Genomic DNA, 26333 nt, shown 5'->3' on the forward strand with positions numbered 1-26333 from the left:
TTATCATGTTGGCTGGTCTTAAGTTCTAGGAAAAGAATTCAGTTCAGGTATGAGCTGTGGGCACAAAGAGTGAGAGACAGAAATTGACATTTTATGTGGCTGGTTTAAGGAAGGTGTTTTTAATAAAGTGACATGACTGGAGAGCTTGAAAGAGGGAGAAACGGAGCCATACATATCTGTAGGGGGAAGAAACAGAGGAAGGATACAATCGGACTTCCGTTTCCGTAGGATCACTGTGACTGAACCCGGAGAGTCTGTTAGGGACGCGGCAATGGTCCAGGAAGGGATGCTGGTGGCCGGGACCAGGGGACAGCCTGGGAGCGAGCAGTGTGCAGGTGCTGGGTGGAGCTGCCTGGTGGGCGGGAGGAGGCTTGCCCTCGCTCCTGAGAGCTTTCCAGGAATTTTGCAAGCTAGTTGTTCCACTGTTGGCAGCTTGAAATTGGCCACGTTGGGAGTGTAGACGCCACAGAGGTGGACAAGCACCACAAATTGGGCTTCTTTTTCTGTCCAGACGTAGATGGTTTAACACCGTCTGGTCGCTGGACATACATTAGGAAGGCAGATTTGAAATGGGATATAAAGAAGGAAATCAAGGAAGGCTCCTGTCTTCTGTACTGCCAGCGTGTGTACATGAGCAGGGGGGTTGGAAAGGATGAAGGTGACAGAAGAGCCAGTGTTCCCATCACAGGGAGAGGAGGGAATCTTCTCTCTGGGATTGAGGGATAGGACGGGTAGGCAAAGAGGAAGGAGGATCCTTTTTTCCCCTTCAAACCAGGATGGGATTCGTTTATATTTAAGAGGGATTGAAGAACCTTACCAAGGCTGGGGAGACGGGGGTTTGGCAGGAATAACCTGTTGGAGCATGGACTTGAATGTGTAGTTCATGACCACCGTCCCCAGAAGATGGATGAGAGATAGACTGGGGTGTGTACCAGGACTTGCTTCTCTCATTCTAGTAAGATATCCATGTGTCAGTCTCCACAGACGTTCCCATGGCCCCTGCTCCAGAATAGGTGTGAAGACCCAGCTCTGGGGGCATCGAGGTCTTTGAGGAGGAACAGCAGGAACTGTGGGCATTTGGGTCTCTGGGGAAGCAGGCATCTGGGGCAGGGTTGTGGAAGCTTCTAGTTGTTCCTTGTCTCAGGCTGGGCCCCTCAGGGAAGGAAGGAGGCAGCAGAGACCGAGGATGGCATGTAGCAGGGGAGGAAGGAAGGAGCCGTGGACCCATGTTCACATTTCAGTATCTGCTCATCATTCCAGAAATGTTCTCCACGTGTCTCCTATGTCCTCGGTGCTGTTTTCCTCCCGGGACACCTGTAGTGAGAGTGCAGAAAGTCCCTGACATGGACTGTGCCTCCTCAGGCTTCTTCCCTCGGTCCTGATACCCCTTCCCCATCCTTTCCAGTCTGTCCCACGGAGGGTCAGAGCGGGAGCCGTCCTCAGAGCAGCCAGCGGGCACCTGTCAGCATTCCTCTAAATGTGGACACCTTGCGCCCAAATAATCTAGAGATGGTTTCTGTGGGGTTTCCCACCCAGGTGTTGCTCACTTAGCCCACTCCCTTCCCGGAAGCTGTAGGTCTCTCTGTACATCGTTTCATAGCCCTTGACCCCATCCACCTCTTACAGGGCCCAATAGTCATCCTGGGAGTTGGGAACCTCCCAGAGGGATCCCTGAGGCTCCAGAGGGTATGAAGGGAGGTGCGTCACTTGCCCTTTATTCCAAGTGGGCGCTGACCCTGTGTGACCTGTGGGCTGCCCTTCCACTGACCTGGCTCCTTCTGAGACTGACCTGGCCCTGCCCTCCTTGTCCATATCTCACCAGTGAATCCATTGCTTCCTGTGGCCATAGATGGCAGAGACAGAGACGAGCAGCAGCAGCTTGGGGCCCAGGAAGAGAGCCACCAGGAGTGGAGTGGACAGCTCTCGATCTGGAAATGAAGGGACAGGAGGCAGCATCAGAGAGGGATCCAGGAGTCCACTCCCAGGGGCCTCGACTTACTCCATCTGAGGGAACCTGCTTCCATCTATGCTCTGAAGCTCATGAATTTCCCCTGTGAGATGCTCGAGGCAGAATTCAGGATAAGCAGTACCTCATCTTGCTCACCTCTGCTCAGGCTACTGGGTGTCCTTCCTGAGGGAAGAGCTGGAGACATGAGCACTCAGTAACATGTAAGTGAGGTTTGCTGACTTGTTCCCCACACCCAATGGGGCAGGTCTGACACTCTCTTCTGAGGAGGGAACAGGCTCATAGTTTACTGAGGGTCACAAGATGAGTGGGACTGTGCTGTCCTTAGGATGAATCTGAGACCTTGTGTTTGGACTAGGACAGTCCAACCTCTCAGGGTCATAGGAACGAATGTCAGCCTGGCCTCAAGTAGAGGAAGGACAGTGTCAAGGTGAGCAAGGTGCAAGTCTGCCCTTCTTTGTTCCACACGCGAGCCTCGATGACCCCATGTTCTTGTGCTGAGGGAGCCCTCGGGGTGGCCGGACGTCACAAGACCTGCTGCCTGGAGAACACCCTGGTCAGGAAAGGAAATGGGGTCTTAACCTGGGAGGGGCTTCAAACACCATCCCGCGCCCCTGGACCCCAGTACCAACATCAGGTAATAACATCGTTCTTTTGCACGTAGATCATTGGTTCTGCATGCATGACTTCAGATTCTTTGCCTTTTTACAGTGACTGGATTTTGCTCTTAGATTTACATCAAGAAATTCAAATACGTTTTTGAAATATATGGAATAATCTTAGAGGAAGGAGCAAAGACCCACCATTTTTACCCCTGGTGTGTCGGGGGACGGCAGGTCTCAGCTGGGTGGCCCTCTGGAATGTTTTCTCAGTTGCAAAAGCTGCATTGCCCATGTTTGCACCTGCTCCAGAGGGCAGCGTGCAGCAGAGGACTGGAGGAAGTTGGGGTACAGAGGTTTTGCCCCTCCGCTCCATTTAAAACAAGTCAAAAATAGCATCCAGTTTGCCTGTTCTCTGTGCAAGTATGACTTTTCTGTGCTGCACTGTGTTCAATACCTCCTTTTGCCAGTCTTGCCTCCTTCTCTAACTCATACCTGTGAATGGGCCCCACACCACAGTGAGGTTTCTCCCTTCTCATATGATGTTAGAGTTTGCTTCCCAATACAGTTGACCTGCGGAGTTTGTCTGGGAGGGGTCTGGAAACCCAGCTCTAATGTGCAGATACCGACCTGGGTCTCAATCAGCTGGCTGGCCAAGAGGTCCCCTGCCTGGCAGGCAGAGGAACAGGGGAAGGTCCCAGCTTTCCCTGCTATTGTCACTGCTAAAAGCTCACAGTGGTGACCTGGGATGGAGTAAGTAGAGGTGGGGGGTAACCTGGTAATCTGGAAATCGGTTGGGAATTATAAGAACTATTGGGTGGATGAGTGATGCTGAGCATCAACCCTTCAGGGAAAGACAATGCAGAACTCAGACTGGTTGATCTCTCATGATAGGTCATGTGTGAAAGAGGACTTTTGGGCAACATTGTAGACTCCCACCTATTAGATCCCGAGGGCAGAAAAAGCTGAGGACATAATTGGGTCCGACATAATTATAAGAATATTGGTGCTACAAAGAAGATTGAATTCTCAGCTTCAGTATACTGCTCTGCTAGAACAGGGCTGTGATGGGGAAATACGGGAGACAAGTACTGATGTGGGATAGGGACTTTGGGGACAAGGCATTCAAAGCCCTCAGGGCACTTGTGTCTGCTGAGGACAAGGCAGCAGCTTAGCTACTCATCTCTGAATACAGCTTCTGAACCCAAAGAAGAAACAATAACAGGACAGAAAATTCTATGGAGACCTGGCTTTCAGAAGTCCTTGAAGAGCAATGGCCAAACTCCAAAATGTCTGGGAGACAAAAGGCAAATATCACACAATCTGAAGGCACAATATCTTACACTGCTGCCCTCCCACCCTCACCAGCCATAGGAAAGGGCAGGTGAAGAAGACAAGGGCAGTTATACAAGATGCTGGAGAGTTTTTCAGAAATCCTACTGCCAATATTAAACCCAACTTCAATGAGAAAATATTGGAAATGTGTCCTGCACATCAGGACACAGATCACAGAAAATAATTTCAAAGTATGCCTGACTTAAGACGGTTGGCCCAGATTCCCCAGAGTCTGTGGTCCCTGACATGGCAAGGTAGACTGTGTGGTAACCAGCTATGGTCTTGAGTGGGTCATTATCTTGGACTATCGGAGTGGAGCCAACAGAGTCACAGAGACCTTTACAAGTGAAGGAGGGAGGCAGGAGAGTGGGAGCAGGAGGCATATTGACCGCAGCAGAGGGTAGTCCGGAACGGGACCCTAGGAGCTGGAACAGCAAGGACACGGACTCTCCCCCTGTTCCCCCAGATGGAATGCAGCCCTGCCAACTCATTGTAGACTTTCTGCCTCTAGAAGTGGAGGAAAAAAATTGTGTTGTTCGAAGCCACTAAGCGTGTGCTAATGATTACAGCAGCAATAGGAACCTGATGCAGGGAGTCAGGGAAATTTAAAAAGATAGATGTGCATAAAGGGGGCAGGCATGATTTAAAATGCATAACTTTGGGGGAAAGACAAACGAGATTCAAGAGGTGCTGTTTCAAAGTTGAGTGGTGAAGGGAAGAAGGAAAAATGGGACAGGCACACGTGGCATCCTGAAAGAAGAACAGAAAGATCAGAGGACTCAGAACCTGTCTCCTCCAAGTGCCCAAACTGGCCAACCAACCCCTGTAACATACCCGGTGATGCTATACTGAGAGAACAGAAGTCTCTTAAACTAGAAGTGTTATAAAATACCTCAGTAACATAAACGTGAACCAAAAGATGTGCATTCTTATTCCAACCCGTTGGGCCAATTATCACAGTGACTGGAGCCCTGGGATGCCCAGGGGAGGCTGTGGCATCCTGGTGCAGCAGGGTCACATAGGCATCCAGCTCTCCAACCCAGACAACCCTAATGTCCATTTCCGGTCTTAGCACAGAAGCAAGTTTGCTAGTTCAGGCACACTGGAAGCACCAGAAGTAACAGCCTTGGTATGAGTTCTAGTGCAAGGCCAAAGACTAAAAACCTAACCCAGGCCAGTCCAGAAGAGGTGGTGTTGATTTGCCTCTTCCTGCCTTCCTGGTTCAGTATAAGACTGACCCCTGGAAATCATATGAGGTCCAAGAATAGGAGGACTCTGAAAGGTGGAAGAGGAAGTCAGGCAGCCTAGATGCCTGCAGTCTGGAAGAACACAGCACCAGGTATCCTGGCTCCACACTCCTGACTCCCCAAGTGCAGAAGGAAGTCCAGGTGTGGCATTCAAACAAAGAAAGACTGGTATCAATCATCCTAGCTCCCATTTCAAAAAATGAAGAGGAGCAAAATAAACCCCAGTGAAGCAGAATGGGGAAAAAAAGAGGAGAAAAAACAATGAAATTGAAAATACACAATGGAGGAAATCACCAAAACAAAAGAGTTTGTGGAAAAGATCAATAAAATGGAAAAACTTCTAGTAATTCTGACAATGAAAAAAAAGGCAAGTAGTTGTGATATCAGGAAAGAAATATGATATCACTACAGAGCCTACAGACATCAAAAGGATACCAAGGTAATACGATGAGAACTCTGTGGGTAGAAATTGGACAACTCAAGAAAATGGACCAGCTTCCTCAAGCATCCGCAAGCATCCAATATGAAATGAAGAATTTGAGTAGCCCTAGCTATTCATACTCTCTCTCTCTGTATGTATATATCCATATATCCATATCCATATATATATATATATATATATATATATAAAGGAATTGTGGAGTCCCATGTGGTTTCACAGGAAAGTTTTTGCAAGCATTTCGAGATGAAAGAAAACCAAGTTTGGTACACAGAATAAAGTGTTAGAAGAAATTTTGGAAAATCTGAACATAGGTTCCATTTTAGCTGATAGTGGGAAATTAGTGTTAATTTTACAAAGTATGTAATGGTACTGGCTTTGTTGAAAAACGAAAGTCATTAATCACATGACCACACAATTATGGACTCCATTTGCAACCGGATGTGCATCCATGACTGAGTCATTAGTGGACGCAGTTAGGCAGTACCTCTAGTGTTAAGAGAAGTTGTTCTCCCCTTCCTATCTCTCCTCTCCTAGTTGGCGGGGTCACGGACACTCGGTGACCCAGTGTTGACCCAGCAATGAGGACAGTGTCATGGGGTATGTTAGAAGGAAATGGGCCTTTGAAAGGTCTTCTGGAACAAAGACTCCTGGAAACATGGCTCAAACTCCTCCATATATTATAAGAGCGAGATAAGATATAATTTGGTCATAGAAAGGGGACCTGTAGGTCCTTGGGACAATGCCCAGCTGTTATCTCTAACACGTTTGTCATATAGGCTGGTGGTCCCTGTCCTCGGGGACTCAGGTTTCTCTTGATTGGTTTAGCCCATCACCTGGACTAAGGGCAGGACATCTTCTCCATCTGTCCCCCATTGCTCCCTGAGTCGGTCCTGTAAACTTCCAAGCTCCCAGGGTGGTTGTAGCAGGAAGAAGACCAGAAATGAACTGGAATTGGCATCAAGTAAATGTGCAGTGAGTAATCATGATTATTGCTGGCCTGTTGTCCCAAAGCAGGGGACAAAGGTGGTTTGTGCTGTGAGCACCCATGGTCACTTGGGAGCCTGGTCCAGACTCAACACTCTGTCCTCAGGGTTCCCGTCCAGAATTTCAGAGTGGCAAGTGCAGACCTTTGCTGAGAAGGGGTTAGAAGGGTGTAAGAAGGATCGATATGAAGCCCAGGTGAGAACGAACAGAAGGAGGAAGTGGCTGGCCTGGCGTGGTGACATAATTACTGTCGGGTGAAGGTGCAGGAGGCAGGATGCTAGCGACAAGATCATCTCCCTCCCTCTGTTGTTTCCTTCTCTAATGCATGTTTCTGTCAAAAGATCTAAAAAGCTATGTACCAAAATCTTAACAGTGGTCACTCTTGGAGCACGAGCTTTGGGGAGGGAAGCTCATATCAAAATTCTACTTTATGTCTGTAGACCTCTAGATTATTCTATGATAGGCATGAATGACTGCTTTTCACATAAAAAAAGAAAAGATAGAATTTAACGTGCCAGGTCAGTTGGCATCTCAGACTCACCGTGGGTCGTATGGGCTTCCTGGTCCTTCTGGTGGGCAGAGACCACAAGGGTATGGGTTTTGGTGACCGAGGGCTGCCCGTCATGCTGCACCTGGCAGGTGAAAACCACATCTTCCCTGTGGGCAGATAAATTCACCAGGAGCCAGCTCGTCCAGTTAAAGGTCCCATCCTTGTTCTCTATGAGGTTCGAGGCCGTCGAGGCCGTTTCTGTTCGGGACACGTTTCCATTCTCCAACCAGGTCAGCTGGAGGCGCTGGGGGTAGAACTTCTTCACTTGGCAAATGACCTTCACCTGGTCCCCTGTCACGCGTTGCTGGGCAACCTCCAAGGTGGGTGGAACTGAAACAGCACCGAGCAGAAGCTCTGACCTCATGGAACAGACACATCACCGGGGAGGGGCTCCAGAACTTAGCTCCCCCCATGCAGCAAGGGAATCACCCAGATCAGTGCTAGGCATACAGCTGGTGCTCAAACACTGAGGGTAGGCTTTGCATGCGAATGAAATCCCTAAGCACAGTGCCCAGACACAGTAGGTGCTCAAGGTACCTACTGGTAGCGCCTATTAGGGTAATGATGAGTGAAATCGAGCTCCCAGCATGCATTTGGAATCGAATAACTAGCAAAATCCATGAAATCACCAAGCACACACTGGCTGGATTACAGTAGATGCTCAATAATTCGAGTGGTTATGGGAAAGTAAATCAAACTACCTAGCACGGTAGGTGTTCACCCGGAAATGCCGTTAAAACAGGAGGAGGTGACGGTACCCCTGGGTGCCCAGTGATTGGGAGGGTCTGTCAGGAGGCAGGTTCCAGGGGATGGAAGGTCGGGAGCACGGAGTGGGGGAGGGGCAGGCTGGGAGGCTTGGGGGCCGCAGCTGGGCTTGGGCCGGGGGTGACGGGCATCTACCTCGGAGGGTCTCGGACAAGTTGGCAGTCCCACGAAGAGGAGGGCCCCCCTGCAGGGTCACGTGGGCCACCTGGCAGATGACCTGGGAGCGAACGTCCCCCGGGGCCAGTGGCAGCGTGGCTGTGCTGAAGATGCTGTAGGAAGCGCTGTCTCCCTCTGGGTCCACGGTGGTCTGGGAGGCTGCCAGCTCATTCCCGTTTTTGAACCATTTCAGGGTGATGTTTCTGGGGGAGAAGCCGTGGGACTCGCAGGTGAAGCTCACAGTCTGCTCAGGTGTGGCCCTGGCCGTGGGGCCCGACACCACGGGGGGAGAGGGTTTGGCTACAAGAGGAGCATTTACGAGCAGTAAGCATGACTCTGGTCATCCTCAGCAACGACAGGCATGTGACACTGTGCAGAACCCTCGCATGGATTATTTTTTAGCCCTGCTGATAGTGTTGGGAGGGCGGTGTCGGAGACTGACTGAGTCAGGGGCAGGGCCCGCGTGCAATTCCAGCCTAAGTTCAAAGTCCCCCTTGTCTTCTCTCCCAGGGGACTTCCTACCAATCTGGGCACCGGAAGGACATTTCTGGTGGGTGTCACTCTCGGTGTCCACCTCCTCCTCCTACAGTACCCAGAACAGAGCTTGCACATAGCAGGTGCTTAGTAAATGCCGAGTGTAGAGGATTCTGGACACATCGACATGAGTGCTATTTGGAGGCAGATGTGAGGATGGGCCTTGTGACTAGCATGTCTCCCAGACTTTCAGTCTCTCACCCTGGGAATCAGAGGGCTGGTCAGGATTGGAAAAGGGAAGAGCTGGGAGCCTGCAGACTGAGGTTCCAGATTTTCCCACTGTTTACCAGCCGTGGGGCCTTCAGCAAATAGCACAACCTCTCCAGGCCTCAACTTTCCTGATCCGTGGAAGGGGCTCATTCAGGGGCACCCGCCAAAGCACCTGATCCTTATCTGTTGCTCAGACAGTGGAGGGCATTCTTACTGACTTGCTGTCACAACCAGGGGATGGAGCGATACTCACCGCTCACGGTGACCTGGGTGCCTGGTCCAGACTTAAACTCCACATCGGGGTTCCCTCTCTGGAACTTCACACAGTAGTAGGTTCCCGTGTCTTCTGGGGTGATGTTACTGATGCGGATGGAAAAGTCCATGGAGTTTCTCCTTGTGGCGTCTGAAACATTTGTTACTCGAGGGGAGTGAGGGTCTCCTCTGAAACTGAAGATTAACTCCCGGCCTGGCCCTGTGCCCCTGAACCACTCGACCTTCCCAGCGGGCTGCAGGGAGGTCAGGGTGCAGTGAAGAGTGGCCGTCTGTCCGGCTTCCACAGACACCGACTTCTCGGGCTGGATCACCCGCAGTTCCGCCTCACCTGCCACACCTGGAGGGAGAACAAAACAGCTACTTATGATCCTTGTTTGATCCTGTCCGTCTGCTCAAGTGTTTATCCAAAACAGCTTTCACTGAGTGCACACCGTGAGCCCAGCCCGCTGCGTGTACAGGGCATGTAGCCCTCGCGATGAGCCTGTCACATGGGACCCTGTTACAGACGAGGAAAGCAAAACACACAGAGAGATTCAGTGATGTGGCACACGGCAGGTGGACGGCCCCAGCCCTCTCTGAAAGCGTCGTGCTTCGCCAAATGATCCTGCATGTCTGTGTTCTGGCCCCTTGGGGTGTTACACTTTCTGGTCTCTTGCATAAGGTGGGGCCGTGAGACTTCTTTAGACCATTGTGTGTGAGAGGAAGTGATGGATGTAGTTTCCGGGCTGTGTGTTTAACTTCTGGAACCTCTATGGATCAACTTCTCTCTTCCACAAGCACATGTACAGGTGGGGGTCTTATCCATCAATCTGGATACGTGAGAGACAGTGATGGGAAGAGCTGCCAACACATAATAAACATGTAGCTAGCTAAATGAAAGGTAAAGGAGTGTTTAAAATACCTAGGTTTTTTTTTTACTAGAAAGCAATCATATTATATTAAAATATTTCCTAACGCAGTGAAACAAATGATTAAAAATGTAGTGCCTGAAAACTGCATAAAGGTACGATTTTGTTATTCTGGAGATTGAGAGTCCAAAATTGGTGTTGCTGGGCTCAACACAAAGGGCAGCTGAGCTCTATTTCTTCTGGATGTTGTTCCTTGCCATCCAAATTCTAGAAGCTGCCCACAATTCTTTTCATCTTCCCAATTTTCTATCATTCCAAATTCTCGCTTGTATTGTTACTTGTCATTCTCTAACTTTGACTTACCTGCCCCCTTCTTATAAGGACTATTGTGAATAAAATGGGGCCACGGTGATAATCTGGGATAATCTCCTCATGTCAAGAGTCTAACCTAATCATTTTGGCAAAATTTCTTTGGCTGAATAAAGAAAAATATTCACATTTTATGTATATTAAGATGTGGTCATCTTGGAGAAGCCATTGTCCTGTCTCCCACACATGTCTCCCCAGATTGTTACAGAAACCAGTTACCATAAAAAATGAAACGAAACAAAACAAACAAACAAACAAAACCTTTGTATGAGTCCAAATTATACAGGCTGAGAAGGCACCATACTGCAATCTGGAAGAAGGGCTTTTCAAGCAGTGAACTGGTGAGAGTTGTGAAATAAAACTAGAAATCAACAACAGAAGTGAAATTGAATCTTCTCCAATATATTGAAATACAAGAACACACTCTTAGGGAAATTAGAGAACACCTTGAGATGAATGGAAATGGAAATACCACATGCCAAAACCTACACTCTGCACTGAAAGCAACCATGGAGGGAAATTTATATTTGTAATGCCGACATTTAAAGAGAGGAAAGATCACAAGTCATTAACAAGTAGACAGCTTAATAAATCAGAAAAAGAAGAAGAATTAACACAAAGCAAGCAGAATGAAGGAAATAAAAAGGACTAATGTAGAGATAAGTAAATTGTGAATACATGAACAACAGAGAAAATCAGTAAACCCAAGAGTAGCTCTTCAGAAACCAACATAGTTGACAAAACTTTAGCTAGATTGAGTAACAGAGAGAGATTGAGAAGATTTCCTTAACTGAAATCAGATATAAGAGAAAGACATTATTAAGTATTTTTCTATAAATGCACAGTATTCTAAAAAAGTACATCGAACAATTGTACACCGATAAATTGGAAAACCTAGAGTAAATGGACAAATTTCTAGACACATACAATTTACCAAGACTGAATAATGAAGACTAGAAAAATGAATAGAATATCGCTAGTAAGGAGTTTGAATCAATCAACAATTTCCCAACAAAGAAAAGCCCATGATCATGAAGATTCACTGGTGAATTCTTCCAAACACTGAAAGATAAACTTAACACTAATCCTTTTCAAAGTATTTCCAAAAATAAAAGCGGTAGGAAGACTCCTAAGTTATTTTGGGTCATCCTGAGACTCATTCTCAGGGCAGCGTTATCCTGAGACCGAAGCCAACAAAGGCACTACAACAAAACTACAGACCAGTATCTTGTCTGGATATTGATGCGACAATGCTCGACAAAACATTAGCAATTACAACTCAAAAGCATATTAAAAGAATTGTACACAATGACCAAGTGGGATTTCTTTCTGGAATGTAAGAAGGATTCAACATATAAAAATTATACAGTGTGATAGGCCACATTTATAGAATGAAAAAAATAACATAGTCATCATTTGATGTAGAAAATTATTTGGCTAAAGTCAACCTTTTTATGATAAAAACAATAAAAAAAACTCGGAGTAGATGGAAGCTTACACAAAATATAAAGTCATATATGAAGAACCTATAGCTGACATCACCTTTGATGGTGGAAATCTGAACAAGGCAAGGATGCCTGCTTTCAGCACTTCCATTGAACACAATGGAATCCTAGAGAATGCAATTAGGCAAGAGAAAGAAATAACATTCAAATTGCAAAGGAATAAGTGAAAGTATCTCTTTGCACATGACATGATTTCATGCGTTGCAACCCTAAAGTTTCCACATGTAAAAGCAAACTGTTAGAGATAATAATGAAATCAGCTAATTTGTGCTATACAAAACCAACAGTCAAAAATCAGTGCATTTGTATATGCTATTGATGAACAATCGTAAAGAATTTTGCAAACCATTCCACTACGCAAACATCAAAAAGTATAAAATATATAGGAAGAGTTTGTGCAAGGAGATCAAAGGCCTGTATGCCAAAAAGTACAAAACATTGTGGAAAGAAATGAAATGTGATATAAATAAATGGAAAAACAAATACCGTTTGTGGATTGGAAGAGTTCATCGATACTACCTAAAATGATCTCCAGATTCAATACAGTCACCTTTTTTTTTTTTTTTTTTTTTTTTTTGCAAAATTTCAGAAGCCCTTAAAAATTCATATATGATCTCAAGGGAGCGCAATCATCAAGCAATCCTTAAACAGAAGAACATAGTTGGAGAACTCATATCCTTTTTTAAAAAATTTATTTATTCAAATTCAAGTTAGCTAATATACAGTGTAGTGTTGTTTTCAGGAGTAGAACCCAGGGATTCATCACTTACATATAACATTCAGTGCTCATCCCAACAAGTGCCCTCCTTGTTGGCCCTCACCCTTTTAGCCCATCTCCCCACCCACCACCCCTCCAGCAATCATCAGTTTGTTCTCGGCATTTAAGAGTCTCTTGAGTTTTGCCTCCCTTTCTGTTTTTATCCTATTTTTCCTTCCCTTCCCTATGTTCAATAAATGTGGAATTTATTTCTTAATTTCCACATATGAGTAAATCATATGATATTTGTCTTTCACTGCCCGACTTATTTTACTTAGCATAATACACCTAGTTCCATCCACGCTGTTGCAAATGGCAAGATGTCATTCTATTTGATCACCCAGTAATATTCTATTGTACATATATACCACATCTTCTTTATCCATTCATCAGTTGATGGACATTTTGTCTCTTTCCATAATTTGGCTATCGTTGATAGCGCTGCTATAAACATTGGGGTGCATGTGTCCCTTTGAATCAGCATTTTTGTATCCTTTGTATCAATACCTAGTAGTGCAATTGCTGGGTCACAGGGCAGTTCTATTTTTAATTTCTTGAGGAACCTACATACTGTTTTCTATAATGGCTGCACCAGTTTGCATTCCTAAAAACACTACAAAAATGGTCCCCTTTCTCCACATCCATCCAACATCTGTTGTTTCCTGTGTTGTGCATTTGAGCCATTTTCCCAGGTGTGAGTTGGTACCTCATTGTGGTTTTTGATTTGTATTTCTCTGATGATGAGTGATCGTTAGCATCTTTTCATGTGTTTGTTAGCTATCTGGATTTTTTTTTTTTTTTGAAAAGTATCTATTCATGTCTTTTGCCCGTTTCTTCACTGGGCTATTTGTTTTTCCGGTGTTGAGTTTGATAAGTTCTTTATAGATTATCTGATATGTCACTTGGAAATATCTTCTCACATTCTGTCAGTTGCCCTTTAGTTTTGTTGATTATTTCCTTCACCGTGCAGAAGATTTTTATCTTGATGACGTCCCAATAGTTCATTTTTGCTTTTATTTCCCTTGCGTCTGGAGACATGTGTGGTAAGAAGTTGCTGTGACTGAAATCAAAGTGGTTGCTGCCTGTTTTCTCCTCTAAGATTTTGATGGTTTTCTGTCTCGCACTTAGGTTATTCATTTATTTTGAATTTATTTTTGTGAATGGTCTAAAAGTGGTCCAGGTTCATTTTTTTGTGCATCGCTTTCCAGTTTTCCCAGCAACATTTGCTGAAGAGACTGCCTTTTTCCCATTGGATATTCCATCCTGCTTTGTCGAAGATTATTTAGCTATATATTTGTGGGTCCATTTCTGTGTTCTGTATTCTGTTCCATTGATCCATGTGTTGGTTTAATGGGAGTACCATAGTGTCTTGATGATTCCAGGTTTGTAATAGAGCTGGAAGTCTGGACTTGTGATGCCTCCAGCTTTGGTTTTCTTTTTCAACATTACTTTGTCTATTCAGGGTCTTTTCTGGTATCATACAAATTTTAGAATTGTTTGTTCTAGCTCTAAGAAGGATGCTAGTGTTATGTTGATAGGAATTGCATTAAATGTGTAGATTGCTTTGGGCAGTATAGACATTTTGACAGTATTTGTTCTTCCAGTCCATGAAGATGGAATGTTTTTTCATTTCTTTGTGTCTTCTTCAATTTCTTTCATAAGCTTTCTATAGTTTTCAGCAAATAGATATTTTATCTCTTTGGTTAGCTTCAGTCCTAGGCACCTTATGGGTTTTTTTTTTAAATACAATTGTAAATGGGATTTATTCTTTGATTTCTCTTCTGCCGCTTCATTATTGGTGTATAGAAATGCAACCGATTTCTGTACATTGATTTTATATTCTGTGGCTTTGCTGAATTCATGATCAGTTCTAGCAAATTTTTGGTGGTATATTTCAGATTTTCCACATAGAGTATCATGTTGCTCTGAGAAGAGTGAAAGTGTGACTTCTTCCTTGCCAATTTGTATGTCTTTTATTTCTTTTTGTTGTCTTATTGATGAGGCTCGAAGTTGAATATTGTGTACTATGTTGAATAACAGTGGTGAGGGTGGACACCCCTGTCGAATTCCAGACTTTAGGGGAAAGCTCTCAGTTTTTCCCTACTGACAATAATACTAGCTGTGGGTCCTTGTATATGGCCATTATGATGTTGAAGTATATTTCTTTCTCTACTTTCTTCAGGGTTTTTATCAAGAAAGGATGTGTGTTTTGTCAAATGCTTTTTCTGCGTCCATTGAGAGGATCATATATTTTTCAACTTTTCTTTTATTAACGTGGCATATTATGGTGAATGATTTGTGAGTATTGAACCAGCCATGCAGCCCAAAAATAATTCCCACTTGAGCAGGGTGAATAATTCTTTTAATATACTTTTGAATTCAGTTTCCTTGTACCTTGTTGAGACATTTTGCATCCAGGTTCATCAGGGCTATTTGGCCTGTCATTGTCCTTTTTAGTGGGGTCTTGTCTGTTTCTGGAATAAGAGCTATTGGCTTTGTAGAATGAGTTTGGAAGCTTTCCTTCCATTCTGTGTTTTGAAACATTTTGAGATGAATGGGTGTTAACTCTTCTTTAAATGTCTGGTAGAATTCCCTTGGGAAGTCATCTAGCCCAGGAGTGTTGTTTTTTGGGAGATTTTTGATAACTGATTCAATTTCTTTGCTGGTTATGGATCTGTTCAAATTTTCTGTTTCTTCCTATTTCTATTTTGGTAGGGTTTGAGTTTCTAGGAATTTAACCACTTTTTCCAGATTACCCAGTTTGTTGGCATATAATTTTTCATAGTATTCTCTTATTATTGTTTGTGTTTCTATGCTTTTGGTTGTGATCTATCTTCTTTCATTCGTGATTTTATCTGTTTGGGCCCCCCTTTTTTTCTTTTTAATAAATCTACCTAGGGATTTATCAATTTTGTTTATTCTTTTTTTTTAAAATTTTTTTTAACGTTTATTTATTTTTGAGACAGAGAGAGACAGAGCATGAATGGGGGGAGGGTCAGAGAGAGAGGGAGACACAGAATCAGAAGCAGGCTCCAGGCTCTGAGCTGTCAGCACAGAGCCCGACACGGGGCTCGAACTCATGGACCGCGAGATCACGACCCGAGCTGAAGTCAGACGCTTAACCGACTGAGCCACCCAGGCGCCCCCAATTTTGTTTATTCATTCAGAGAAAGATTTCGTTTCAATGATCAGTTCTACTTTTTTGCATATTTGTTTTTTTATAATGTTTATTCATTTTTGAGAAACAGAGTGCAAGCCAGTGAGAGGCAGAGGGAGAGAGGGAGACACAGAATCTGAAGCAGGCTCCAGGCTCTGAGCTGTCAGCACAGAGCCCAATACGGGGCTCAAACCCACGAACTGTGAGATCATGACCTGAGCCAAAGTCAGACACTTAACTGTCTGAGCCACCCAGAAGCTTCTATCTGTTCTACTTTTTTATTTGTTTGCTTTTATATCATTTATTTCTGCTCTAATCTCCATTACTTCCCTTCTTCTGCTGGTGTTAGGTTTTATTTGCTGCTCCTTTTATGTCTCCTTTATGTGTAAGGTTAGATTGTGTATTTTGGACCTTTCTTGCTTCTTGAGATAGGCCTGCATTGCAGTGCATTGTCTCATTCCAAATGGTTTGGACTGCTGTATTTTCATTTTCATTTGCTTTCATATATTTATTTCTTCTGTAATTTCCTTGTTAAACCATTCATTCTTTAGTAGGATGTTCTTTAAATCTCAGTTTATTTAGGCACTTTCCAAATTTTTTCTGTGGTTGATTTCAAGTTTCATAGCATTATGATTTGAAAATATTCATGGTATGATCATGATCTTGTTGTACCTGTCGAGGGCTGATTTGTGACCCAGTATATGGAGAACATTCCACGTGCTCTCAAGAACAATGTGTATTTTGCGATTTTAGGATGAAATATTCTGAATATATCTGTTAAGTCCATCTCATCCAGTGTTTCATTCAAAGCCATTGTTTCCTTCTTGATTTTCTGCTTAGATGATCTGTCCATTGCTGTAAGTGAGGTATTAAAGTCCCTACAATTAAGGTATTATTATCAATGAGTTTCTTTATGTTTGTGATTAATTGATTTACCTATTTGGGTGCTCTCAATTTGGGGGCATAAATACTTAAAATTGTTAGATCTTTTTTTCTGATGGATAGATCCCTTAATTAGGATTCAATGCCCTTCTGCATCTCTTGTTACAGTCTTTGGTTTAAAAATCTAGTTTGTCTGATATTAGTATGTCTACTCTGGCTTTCTTTTGATCTCCATTAGCATGCCAGATGGTTCTCCACCTCCTCACTTAAAATCTGCAGGTGTGTTTTGGTCTATAGTGAGTCTCTTCTAGGCAGCATATAGATGGAACTTGTTTTTTTTTTTTTTAACCCATTTTAATCCATTTGATTGGAGCATTTGGTCCATTCAGAGTCATTATCGAAAGATATAAATTTAGTGCCATTGTGCTACCTGTAGAGTTGGTGTTTCTGGTGATGTTCTCTGGCCCTTTGTAGTCTTTGTTGCTTTGATCTTTTTTATGTTTTCCTCCACTCAGAGAGTCCCCATTAAAATTTCTTGCAGGGCTGGTTTAGTGGTCACAAACTCCTTCAGTTGTTGTTTGTCTTGGGAAGTCTTTATCTCTGCTGCTGTTCTGAAAGACAGCCTTGCTGTATAAAGAATTGTTGGCTGCATATTTTTCCCATTTAGCGCATTGAATATTTCTTTATTTTTTATTTTTTATTTTTTTTTAAATTTTTTTTTCAACGTTTATTTTTTTATTTTTGGGATAGAGAGAGACAGAGCATGAACGGGGGAGGGGCAGAGAGAGAGGGAGACACAGAATCGGAAACAGGCTCCAGGCTCTGAGCCATCAGCCCAGAGCCCGACGCGGGGCTCGAACTCACGGAGCGTGAGATCGTGACCTGGCTGAAGTCGGACGCTTAACCGACTGCGCCACCCAGGCGCCCCAGCGCATTGAATATTTCTTGCCACTCCCTTCTGGCCTGCCAAGTTTCAGTGGACAGGTGTGCTACTACCCTTATGTGTCTACCCTTGTAGGTTAAGGACCCTCTGTCCCTAGCTGCTCTGAGAATTCTCTCTTTCTCTTTGCATTTTCCAAGTTTCATTATGAGCTGTTCAGGTGTTGACCTGTTTTTGTTGATTTTGATGTGAGTTTTCTGTGCCTCTTGGACTTGAATGCCTGTTTCCTCCCCCAGATTAGGGAAGTTTTCAGCTATAATTTGTTCAAAAAAACCCTTTTCTTTTCTTCTTCTTCTGGAACTCCTATTGGGGAGTAGGGATATTGCCTTGCTTTATGGAATTACTAAGTTCACTATGTCTCCCCCTCATGATTTATTGATTTCCTTTCCTTTCTCTCTTTTTTGGTTTCATTATTTTCCATAAATTATCTTCATTTTCACCTATTATCTCTTCTGCTTCTTCCGTCCTCATTGTGACTGTATCAGGTCGGCTTTGCATCTCAGTTATAGCATTTTTTATTTCAGCCTGATTAGATTTTAGGTCTCTGATCTCTGCAGCAAGGCTTTCTTTGGTGTCTTCTATGCTTTTTCCAAGCCCGGCTGGTAGTCTTATGACTGTTATTCTAAATTGGGATTCAGAGAAATTGCTTATATCTGTTTCCAGCAAGTCCTTGTGTGTGGTTTCTTCTTGAACTTTCTTTGGGGAATATTCCTCTGTGTTGTCATTTTGCTAATTTTCTGTTTTTTGCATCTTTTAAAAGCTTGTAAAGTGTCCAGCACCTGAGAGTACTGCTATATTCAAAATATGTCATACACTGTCCAGGGCCTAGAACTTCATGAAATGTCTCTGGTGTATGCTGTGTGCACTCTGACATTGTGTTTTGGCTGCTCTTTCCCACTGTTAAGTCTTCTGCAGAGATCCTCCTTGCTTGTAGTGGGGATTCTTTAGACCTTTAACTAGGTATGCTTTGATTTGTGTGTTGAAGTAAGCCTGGAAAAGTCAGGGGGAAAAAAACCTGAAAACAAACCAAAACAAACCCAAAAGGCTGATCTCCTCCAAAAATAAAAGGGAAGGTAAGAAAACAAGACAAAAATAAAGAAACAAAAAAAGGGGGGGAGGAGAATCAAAAAACTAAGACTGATTCCAAAGGAAAAGAAAGGGGAAAAAAAGAAAAAAGAAAAGAAAAAAATAAAAAGCCTTATCTAAAAACGAAAGAGCTAGAAAAGTAAATGGAAAAAAAAAAAAAAAGCAAGAAACCATGAGGCTGACTCCAAAAGAAAAAAGGAAGAAAGAAATAAAAGGAAAAATGTAAGCCTTATCCTATTTCCAGAAGTACTGGAAATACTTGGTGTCATATCCAAGAAATCATCCCCTAATCCAATATCATGACCTCAATATAGCTGTGTTTGAGCCAACTATGAAAGCCCAGGGTCCCCCTACTTCTCTGCCATCTTAACTCATAGTAACTAGTGGAAATCGTAGGTGTCATTTTGAAGCACTTAATCTTTAGTACAATTCGTGTCTGGAGGGAGCTGGCTAAGCTGGTCTTGTGAAGGAGAGGCTGGCTGCCTGGGTCAGAGTCAGTCTTGCCCTAGTAAATAAGCATTTGTCATACCCAGAGCCGGGGTGGGGACAGACGGGGTTTTGTGTGAGTAGGTCCCGCTTCCACTGGGGGCCGCTGCACTGCTCTCTGAAGTCCCACCGTGTTCTCGTGGAGAGAAGGGGGGAGGGAATGGCACCACCCCAATCTCATCCCAGGACTGGGGATCTCACACTTCCCGCTGTTCAGGCAACCCTCACAGAATAATGAAGGCACTCAAATTGCCCTGCACCATAGAAATCCTTTTTTTCTTTGGTATGGGACTGGGATTCAAAACCTGAAGTCTTAAAGGACCCAGCACTATGCTGAGCCAGTCCTGTCCTCCAGGGGTAGAGCCTCTCCAGACTGTATCTGGAGTCCCTTGTCCCTCAGAAATAGTCCCCTGCTTGCACAGTGCATGAAATCTATGGTGTAGCACAGCAAAAAGCAGCAAAAGTTACATTCCCCTTGGATGTATCTTTGTCCATTGATAATGAAAGGCCTTTCACTGATGCATGCAGGGTCTTTGGTCCTCGGAGAAGCAATATACCCTCTTCCAAAAGTGCTCCAGGAAGGGGAATGTTCTTTTCCAATGCACCTTGGAGATCCCTATGCTCCCAGGCCAAATCCTTTCACCCCAGGAGCTCACACCCCACCTCCACCCAGAGAAAGTCATGCACTTCCAAAACCTCAGAGTTTGAGTTCCAAATGCCATTTACAAAAAATCCCTGTGACACTCAGTACATCCTTCTCCACAGTCCATGCTCCAGAGAGCTTTTCCTCTTGTGCAAATTCAATGCTGCACTTTCTCAACCCATCTCTCTTTCCCTTTTCTGTCTCCGTGGAAAGGGTTGCCCTCCTCTCCATGGCAACACTATTTTTCTCTCACCCACTTCACGTCCACATACCTCACATGTGCCACACTGTCTCCTTGCAACTGAGGAGATCCTTCTGCCACTGCACGGATCAGTTTCTTGGATGTGCCAAGTGATCTGACCTCAATATAGGTGTGTTTGGAGAACTATGAAAGCCCAGGGTCTCCCTACTTCTCTGCCATGTTAGTTCCTCTGAGAACTCACACTTCTTGATTTCAAAACTTACTACAAAGTGTTATAGTCAGATTACTGTGGTACTGAAAATATCATAGAGATATAGAGCAATGGAATAGAATAGAAAGCCTAGCAATAAACCCACACACACATGGTCAAATGATTTTCAACAAAAGTGCCAAGATCATGCAACAGGGGAAAGAACAGACTCTTCAACACAAGTTGCTGGGAAAACTGGATATCTACATGCAAAGAATGGGGTTGAACCCTCACCTTTCTCTATATAGATGAATGAACTGAAATTGGATGAAGGACCCAGCACTATGCTGATCCAGCATACATGTAAGAACTAAAACTATAAAATTCAGAGAAAAAAAAAAAAACCTGTAGACAAAATTCATGATATTGGATTAGGGAATGATGTCCTGGTATGACCCCCAAAACACAAGTAACAAATAAAAAAATATACAATTTGGACTTTATCAAAATTAAAAACTTTTGCACAGCAAAAGTCAATAGATGATATCAAAAGTGAAAGGAGAACTTGCAGAGGGAGAGAAAGTATTTGCAAAGCCTATGTCTGAGACAGGATTAATAACCAACATATGTAAAGAACTCCTACAACTCAACAACAAAATAACAAACAGCTCAATTAAAAAATGACCCAAGGACTAGAATAGCTATTACTCCAAAGAAGATATTCAAACAGTGAATAAACCCATAAAAAGATGCTCAACATCACTTGTCATTAGAAAAATGAAAATCAAAACCACAATCCCTTTGAATAGCTTTTATCAAAAACAAAACAAAAGAAAGAAACACCAAAATGAATACAAGAAAATTAAACTTCAGAAAATAAAGATTGAGTAAGCTATGGAGAAATTGCAACTCTTGTATGTCATGGGTAGGAATATATAATGGTGCAGCCACTCTGGAAACAGTGTTCGTGTTCATGTAGAATTTACCACAGGATCAACCAATTCCACTCTTAGGTAAATACCCCCGAATTAAAAGTACGTACTGAGATACTTGTACATCCATGTTTATAGCAGCATGATACATGATAACCGAAAGGTAGCAGAAAGAATTCATATCTATGCATAAATGAATGGATAAACAAAATGTTGATGTAGACACTACAATGGAATGTTATTCAGCCTTATTAAGAATGGCCACCTGGGGCGCCTGGGTGGCGCAGTCGGTTGAGCGTCCGACTTCAGCCAGGTCACGATCTCGCGGTCCGTGAGTTCGAGCCCCGCGTCAGGCTCTGGGCTAATGGCTCGGAGCCTGGAGCCTGTTTCCGATTCTGTGTCTCCCTCTCTCTCTGCCCCTCCCCCGTTCATGCTCTGTCTCTCTCTGTCCCAAAAATAAATAAACGTTGAAAAAAAAAAAAAAAAAAGAATGGCCACCTGATATGTTCCCTAATTGGATGAACCTCGAAAATATCATTCTAAGTGAAATATGCCAGAGACGAGGACAAATACTTGATTCCGCTTACGTGAAGTATCTAGAAGAAACAGCTTCATAGACACAAGGAAGTAAGATAGAAGTTACCGGTGGCTGTGGAGGAAGGAGGTGTGGGGAATTCTTGCTTAATGGGTGCAGAGTATCTGCTTAGGATGTTGAATAAATTCCTGAAAGGTACAGTGCTACTGGCTTCACAACTATGTGAATACCAGTGAATTGTATCCTTAAAAATGGTTGATATGATACAGATTTTATGTTATGTGTATTTTAGCACAATAAGAAATACGTACTGAAATAAGGGGATCACCCCATGTAGTGCCTTTGAATTGGACTAAATGACTCAAGGAAAGAGAAAATGTGTTGTTCTAGGGGCTGGTAGATTTGAGAAAATTGCCCTTGAAGGGGGAGATAGAACCACGGGAGTAGCTAAAGCAAGGGCAACAGCAGGCTTCAAACTCATGTTCTGAACAGAGTTGTGGACAGTCGGCTGTGTCTGGACAATGAGTTATGCCTTGAAGGGACACCAGTCACGTTTGGGGCTAACACTGAACTTCAGGGGCCAGATTATGCAGGTGGATTTCACCGCCTCCGTGACAATCCAGTGGCTGGAGACCTAGAGAAATACACAATCGTTCCTTCTTACTTGAGATGTCCTAAAAACTTTGGCAGGATATAAATCAGAGGAGCAGGTTGCTGCGACACCACACTTACATCCTGTGTTCTGTTTATTTCTCAGCTACTCCTCGGGGAGAAAATTTGTGGTTCGTTCTTGCAGTGTGTGAGCTGGTAAAACCCTGGGAGTTAGCTGTATTTGCAACTAAACATGTCTCCTAAGGAGAGACCACGCTATTACTGGCAAGTCTTGCGTGTGCCAGGAAGATCGGGTACTTTGATTTGTGAGTCTGGAGAAGGAGATTGGGGCTATGAAGCTGAACTGCTAAACAAAAATGGGAAGAAGTAGGACTGCATATGGGAGGGAGACATGGAGAAAACAAGGGAGGGAAGAGGTGAGAGGGATCAGAGCGTCAAGAGGAGCCAAGGAAACGTGTCGACTCTGCCATCTGTGTGTTTATAATTCTCATATTTCCATCATGGGGCCAGGCCTTGCTCCTTCTCTCTGGATTTGTATGTCCAACCAGGACTCAACTTCTTTCTTAGATGGAAGCAAACTTCTCACTGTTAACACCGTCCCCAACTGAACTCCTCGGTTTTCCCCCACATCTTTGTACATCTCAGATGAGGCACCTTTATTCTCCGAGATGCTCAGGTCCAAGTCCTTGGGAACCAACCTCTCTTTCTGCCCCAAATCCTGTGTATCAGGAGATCCTGTTGTCTCCCCTTCTGCATGCACCCACAATCCGACCTCTTTCCCCTTTCTCTCCTGGCTGCTGTCTGGGTGCAAAATGCTTTTCCTTGTTTGCACGAACACGACGAACTCTTGAATGCTCTAGTCGCTTCTGTCTGTGCCCTATGGTGTCTAATCTCAACCAAATGCTAGCATAAGTTAAAACTCATGGTGGATCATGTCATTTCTGTCTTCAGAACCTTGCAGTGGCAACCATTTTACTCAGAGTGAAAGCCCAAACCCTTGAACAGAACAGGAGGATTCTACTCTTCTGCTGTTCCTGTGGCCACCACTCCAGTGGTGGCCACCCAGGCTACCTCTTTAAATACATCCCACCCTGAAGAGTCTCTCATTGTCTTCTCCAGCTGTACTGTCATGTTTTTCCTTAACACTCATCACTTTCTAGTATACTATGTGATTTACTTATTTGGTATGTCTGTTGTTTCTTTTCCTTTTCTCCACTACAATACAACTTCCGTGAGGGCCACTGCTTTCCCTCTTTTAATAACCAGTATGCCCTAAGCTCATGTAACAGCTCTGGGCACCTAGGAATTATCCAGTAAATATTTGGGTCATATGTGAATTACCCAGTATAACCCCTTTCTGAGACCCTGCCATCTATTTTCAGTGGAATTTCTTGGAAAAATATATCAGAATCTGGGTTTCCCATGAAGAAGACTTGGGGGAAAGTGCCGGAGAGAAGCAAACCACAAATGCTCCATCTTCCCCACATCCCACCCTTCCCTCCACCCATTGGCAGATCTGCAGAAACCTCATGGGGATGGAAGTGGGGCCATAGGGTTTGAGAAGAGCCATGGTTAAGCCTGTGAGATCTAGAATCAGACTGCCTGAGTGCAAATCATCACCCTGCCATTCACCACTGAGTGACCTTGGACTTTTCTGTGCCTCCTTTTTTGTCTGTGAGCTAGGGGAGATGTAGTGTCTACCTTGGATACAAAGATCACAGGACATAACAGACGCGTGCATTTCCAAGTGGGTGTTGCACATGGTGAGTGCTCAGGAAATTGGAAAGTTATTACACATGAGATTTCTTGAGGCATGTAGGCGTCAGCTGACACTAGATGATTGGGATCAGGATGTGAATATGAATAGAATTGCAGGTGCAGATCATACAGGCAGGAGTCCCCACATACTCTACCCCCTTTTTTCCTCCCTACCCCGGTCCAGCATGGAGGAGGACCTTCAAGGTAGTAATGCACAAATTTCTCCTCATTTTACCTAGAGGGAAGTTTGCATGTCCCAATACCTGGTGGTGAGTGAGCAGTTAGTTTAGAGAAGTAGAAAAAGGGGGTGAGTAGCTGAGAGACAGGGAACCAAACACCTGTTCAGTGTGCATTTCTTTTAAAAAAAAAATTTTTTTTTACGTTTATTTATTTTTGAGACAGAGAGACAGAGCATGAACGGGGGAGGGACAGAGAGAGAGGGAGACACAGAATCAGGAGTACGCTCCAGGCTCTGAGATGTCTGCCCAGAGCCCGACGCGGAGCTCGAACTCACGGACCGCGAGATCGTAACCTGAGCCGAAGTCGGACGCTTAACCAACTGAGCCACCCAGGCACCCTTCAGTGTGCATTTCACATAGAGTGTATGCAATGTGAAGAGAACAAGAAGGAGAGTGTTGTCAAATATCCCATGTGTATGCATATTCACTTGTGTGTACCTTTCTCAGGTACTCATATGTGTACACACAGACACACACACACACACACACACGCACACACACATAGGTGCATTCCCAGGTATGTATTAAGTGTAGCCTAGCAGCTAGTATATAGATCATTTTGAGGATCAAATGAAATTGTAATACAGGTTAAAAACTCAGTAAAATATATGGCACATAGGAAACATCCAGCACATCGTTAACCAAAGTTTGGGAGGACACACAGCAGAACTGGAACTCTGGAGACCTCGGAGTGTGCTAAGTGATGCCTCTTCTTCTGTTTCCCTCTCTGTATTTATGATGTTTGTTTAGTTAGCCTCCACCGAGAAGCTGAGAAACATAACACAGTAAAAAGAATGAACCATGGAGCTGGATGGCCTGGACAAGAATCCCGGCAGATGCACTGACTTAGGTAGCTGACATTGGGCCATTAACTCTCTTTGCCTGAATTTCTCCATCTGCTCATCAGCAGTACAGTCCTAGCTATCAGGCAGGGGTGTTGTGAGAATTAGATCATTTAATACCTACAAACTTGTCCTTGTGACAGATTGAAGCCTCCACTGTCTGGATGCCTCTGGTAACAAGCTGTAGGTGATGGATGCATAGAGGAAATGCTCAGATCCCCGACTTCCTGCTCTCAGATGACACCCAGTCCTTGGTCTTCTGTGGCAGCCCTGGGTAGCACACCTCTGGTTACCTGGAAGCCCTTGATGTCCAGGGACATGGGAGATGTTGTGGGATCAGGAAGAGGGGATTGTACCCCAAGGCAGTGCTTACCTGTGAGTCCCAACAGCAGAGCCAGCAGCAGGTAAGGAGGCAGGTGGGGCCCAGAGGCAGGGGCCAACATCATGGCGGCCTGAGGACCCTCTCTCTGTGCAAATATGTGTGCTGGGGAGGATGGGCCTCTGTTCTGTGGTGAAAAAACCCCGCTTCCTTCCGTGATTAAGAGGAAGCACCTATGGTGGGGTGATGGCTGTGAGGCAGCAATCTGCTTCTAGATTGTGAAATAGAAGTCAGGCAGAGAAGGCTTCACTTGGTGAAGGGTCCTCTTTTCTTTTTCAGAGAGAGTGGAGAGGCCCAGGAGAAATGATGCTTCCCTCCTACATGGGGCCTCTGTCCCCATCCAGTGGGCCTCCCTCCCCCCCCCCCCATCTTGAGGCCCCAAATTGGGTGTAGAGATTACTTAGAAAAATTGATAAAATAAAAGAATTTGTATGTGCTCTCCTCCAACCAAAGAAAGAGGAAGTGGGTTATATGTCCCATAAATCACACTCCCAGGCATTTATCTGAGCAGAGAAGACCATGGCCTCACAAAAACCTCACGTGAATATTTAAAGCATGTTTTTTGGCATAGGAAATAAAGGGAAACATCCAAGATGTCCAGTAATTAGGGAATGCTTGAACAAACTAGTGGATTCATACCAGGAAATACTTCTCAGCGCTAAGAAGGAATAAATTATTTACATGTGCACAACTTGTAAGTTTCCAAAGGTATTATGTTGAGTGAACAAAATCAATCTCAAAATGTCACGTACTGTGGGAATCCACTTACACAACATTGTCAAAGTTGTAGAGAACAGATGGGCATGTGCCAGAGGCTTGGTGTGGTGGGGCAGGTGGGCACTATGAAAGGGTAGCACAAGGCAAACCTTTGTGGCCATGGAGTTGTTCTGTACCCTGAATGTGGTGGTGT

General features: G+C 44.2%; 1 protein-coding gene across 1 annotated transcript; it reads right to left on the minus strand.

The window, feature by feature from the left end:
* Positions 1–506: 506 nt before the first annotated feature.
* On the minus strand, positions 507–25511 carry LOC123580387 (signal-regulatory protein beta-1-like). Its single transcript, XM_045445063.1, has 6 exons — positions 25418–25511; positions 9042–9398; positions 8024–8344; positions 7115–7453; positions 1820–1928; positions 507–1314 (listed from the first exon to the last, which is right to left on the minus strand). Exons 1-6 carry the CDS (start codon positions 25488–25490, stop codon positions 1281–1283), a joined length of 1233 nt encoding a protein of 410 aa, XP_045301019.1. The 5' UTR covers positions 25491–25511; the 3' UTR covers positions 507–1280.
* Between the last annotated feature and the right edge of the window lie 822 nt (positions 25512–26333).

The sequence above is a fragment of the Leopardus geoffroyi genome, chromosome A3 (genome assembly GCF_018350155.1).
Source record: "Leopardus geoffroyi isolate Oge1 chromosome A3, O.geoffroyi_Oge1_pat1.0, whole genome shotgun sequence".
In the NCBI taxonomy this organism is placed as follows: Eukaryota; Metazoa; Chordata; class Mammalia; order Carnivora; family Felidae; genus Leopardus; species Leopardus geoffroyi.

Excerpts from the sequence above, each read along its gene's own strand:
- LOC123580387 (XM_045445063.1), bottom strand. The coding sequence starts at position 25,490 with ATGATGTTGGCCCCTGCCTCTGGGCCCCACCTGCCTCCTTACCTGCTG. Across the intron at positions 9,399-25,417 it reads TCTGCTGTTGGGACTCACAG|GTGTGGCAGGTGAGGCGGAA; the intron begins GTAAGCACTGCC and ends TTCTCCCTCCAG. Across the intron at positions 8,345-9,041 it reads CACCCAGGTCACCGTGAGCG|CCAAACCCTCTCCCCCCGTG; the intron begins GTGAGTATCGCT and ends CTCCTCTTGTAG.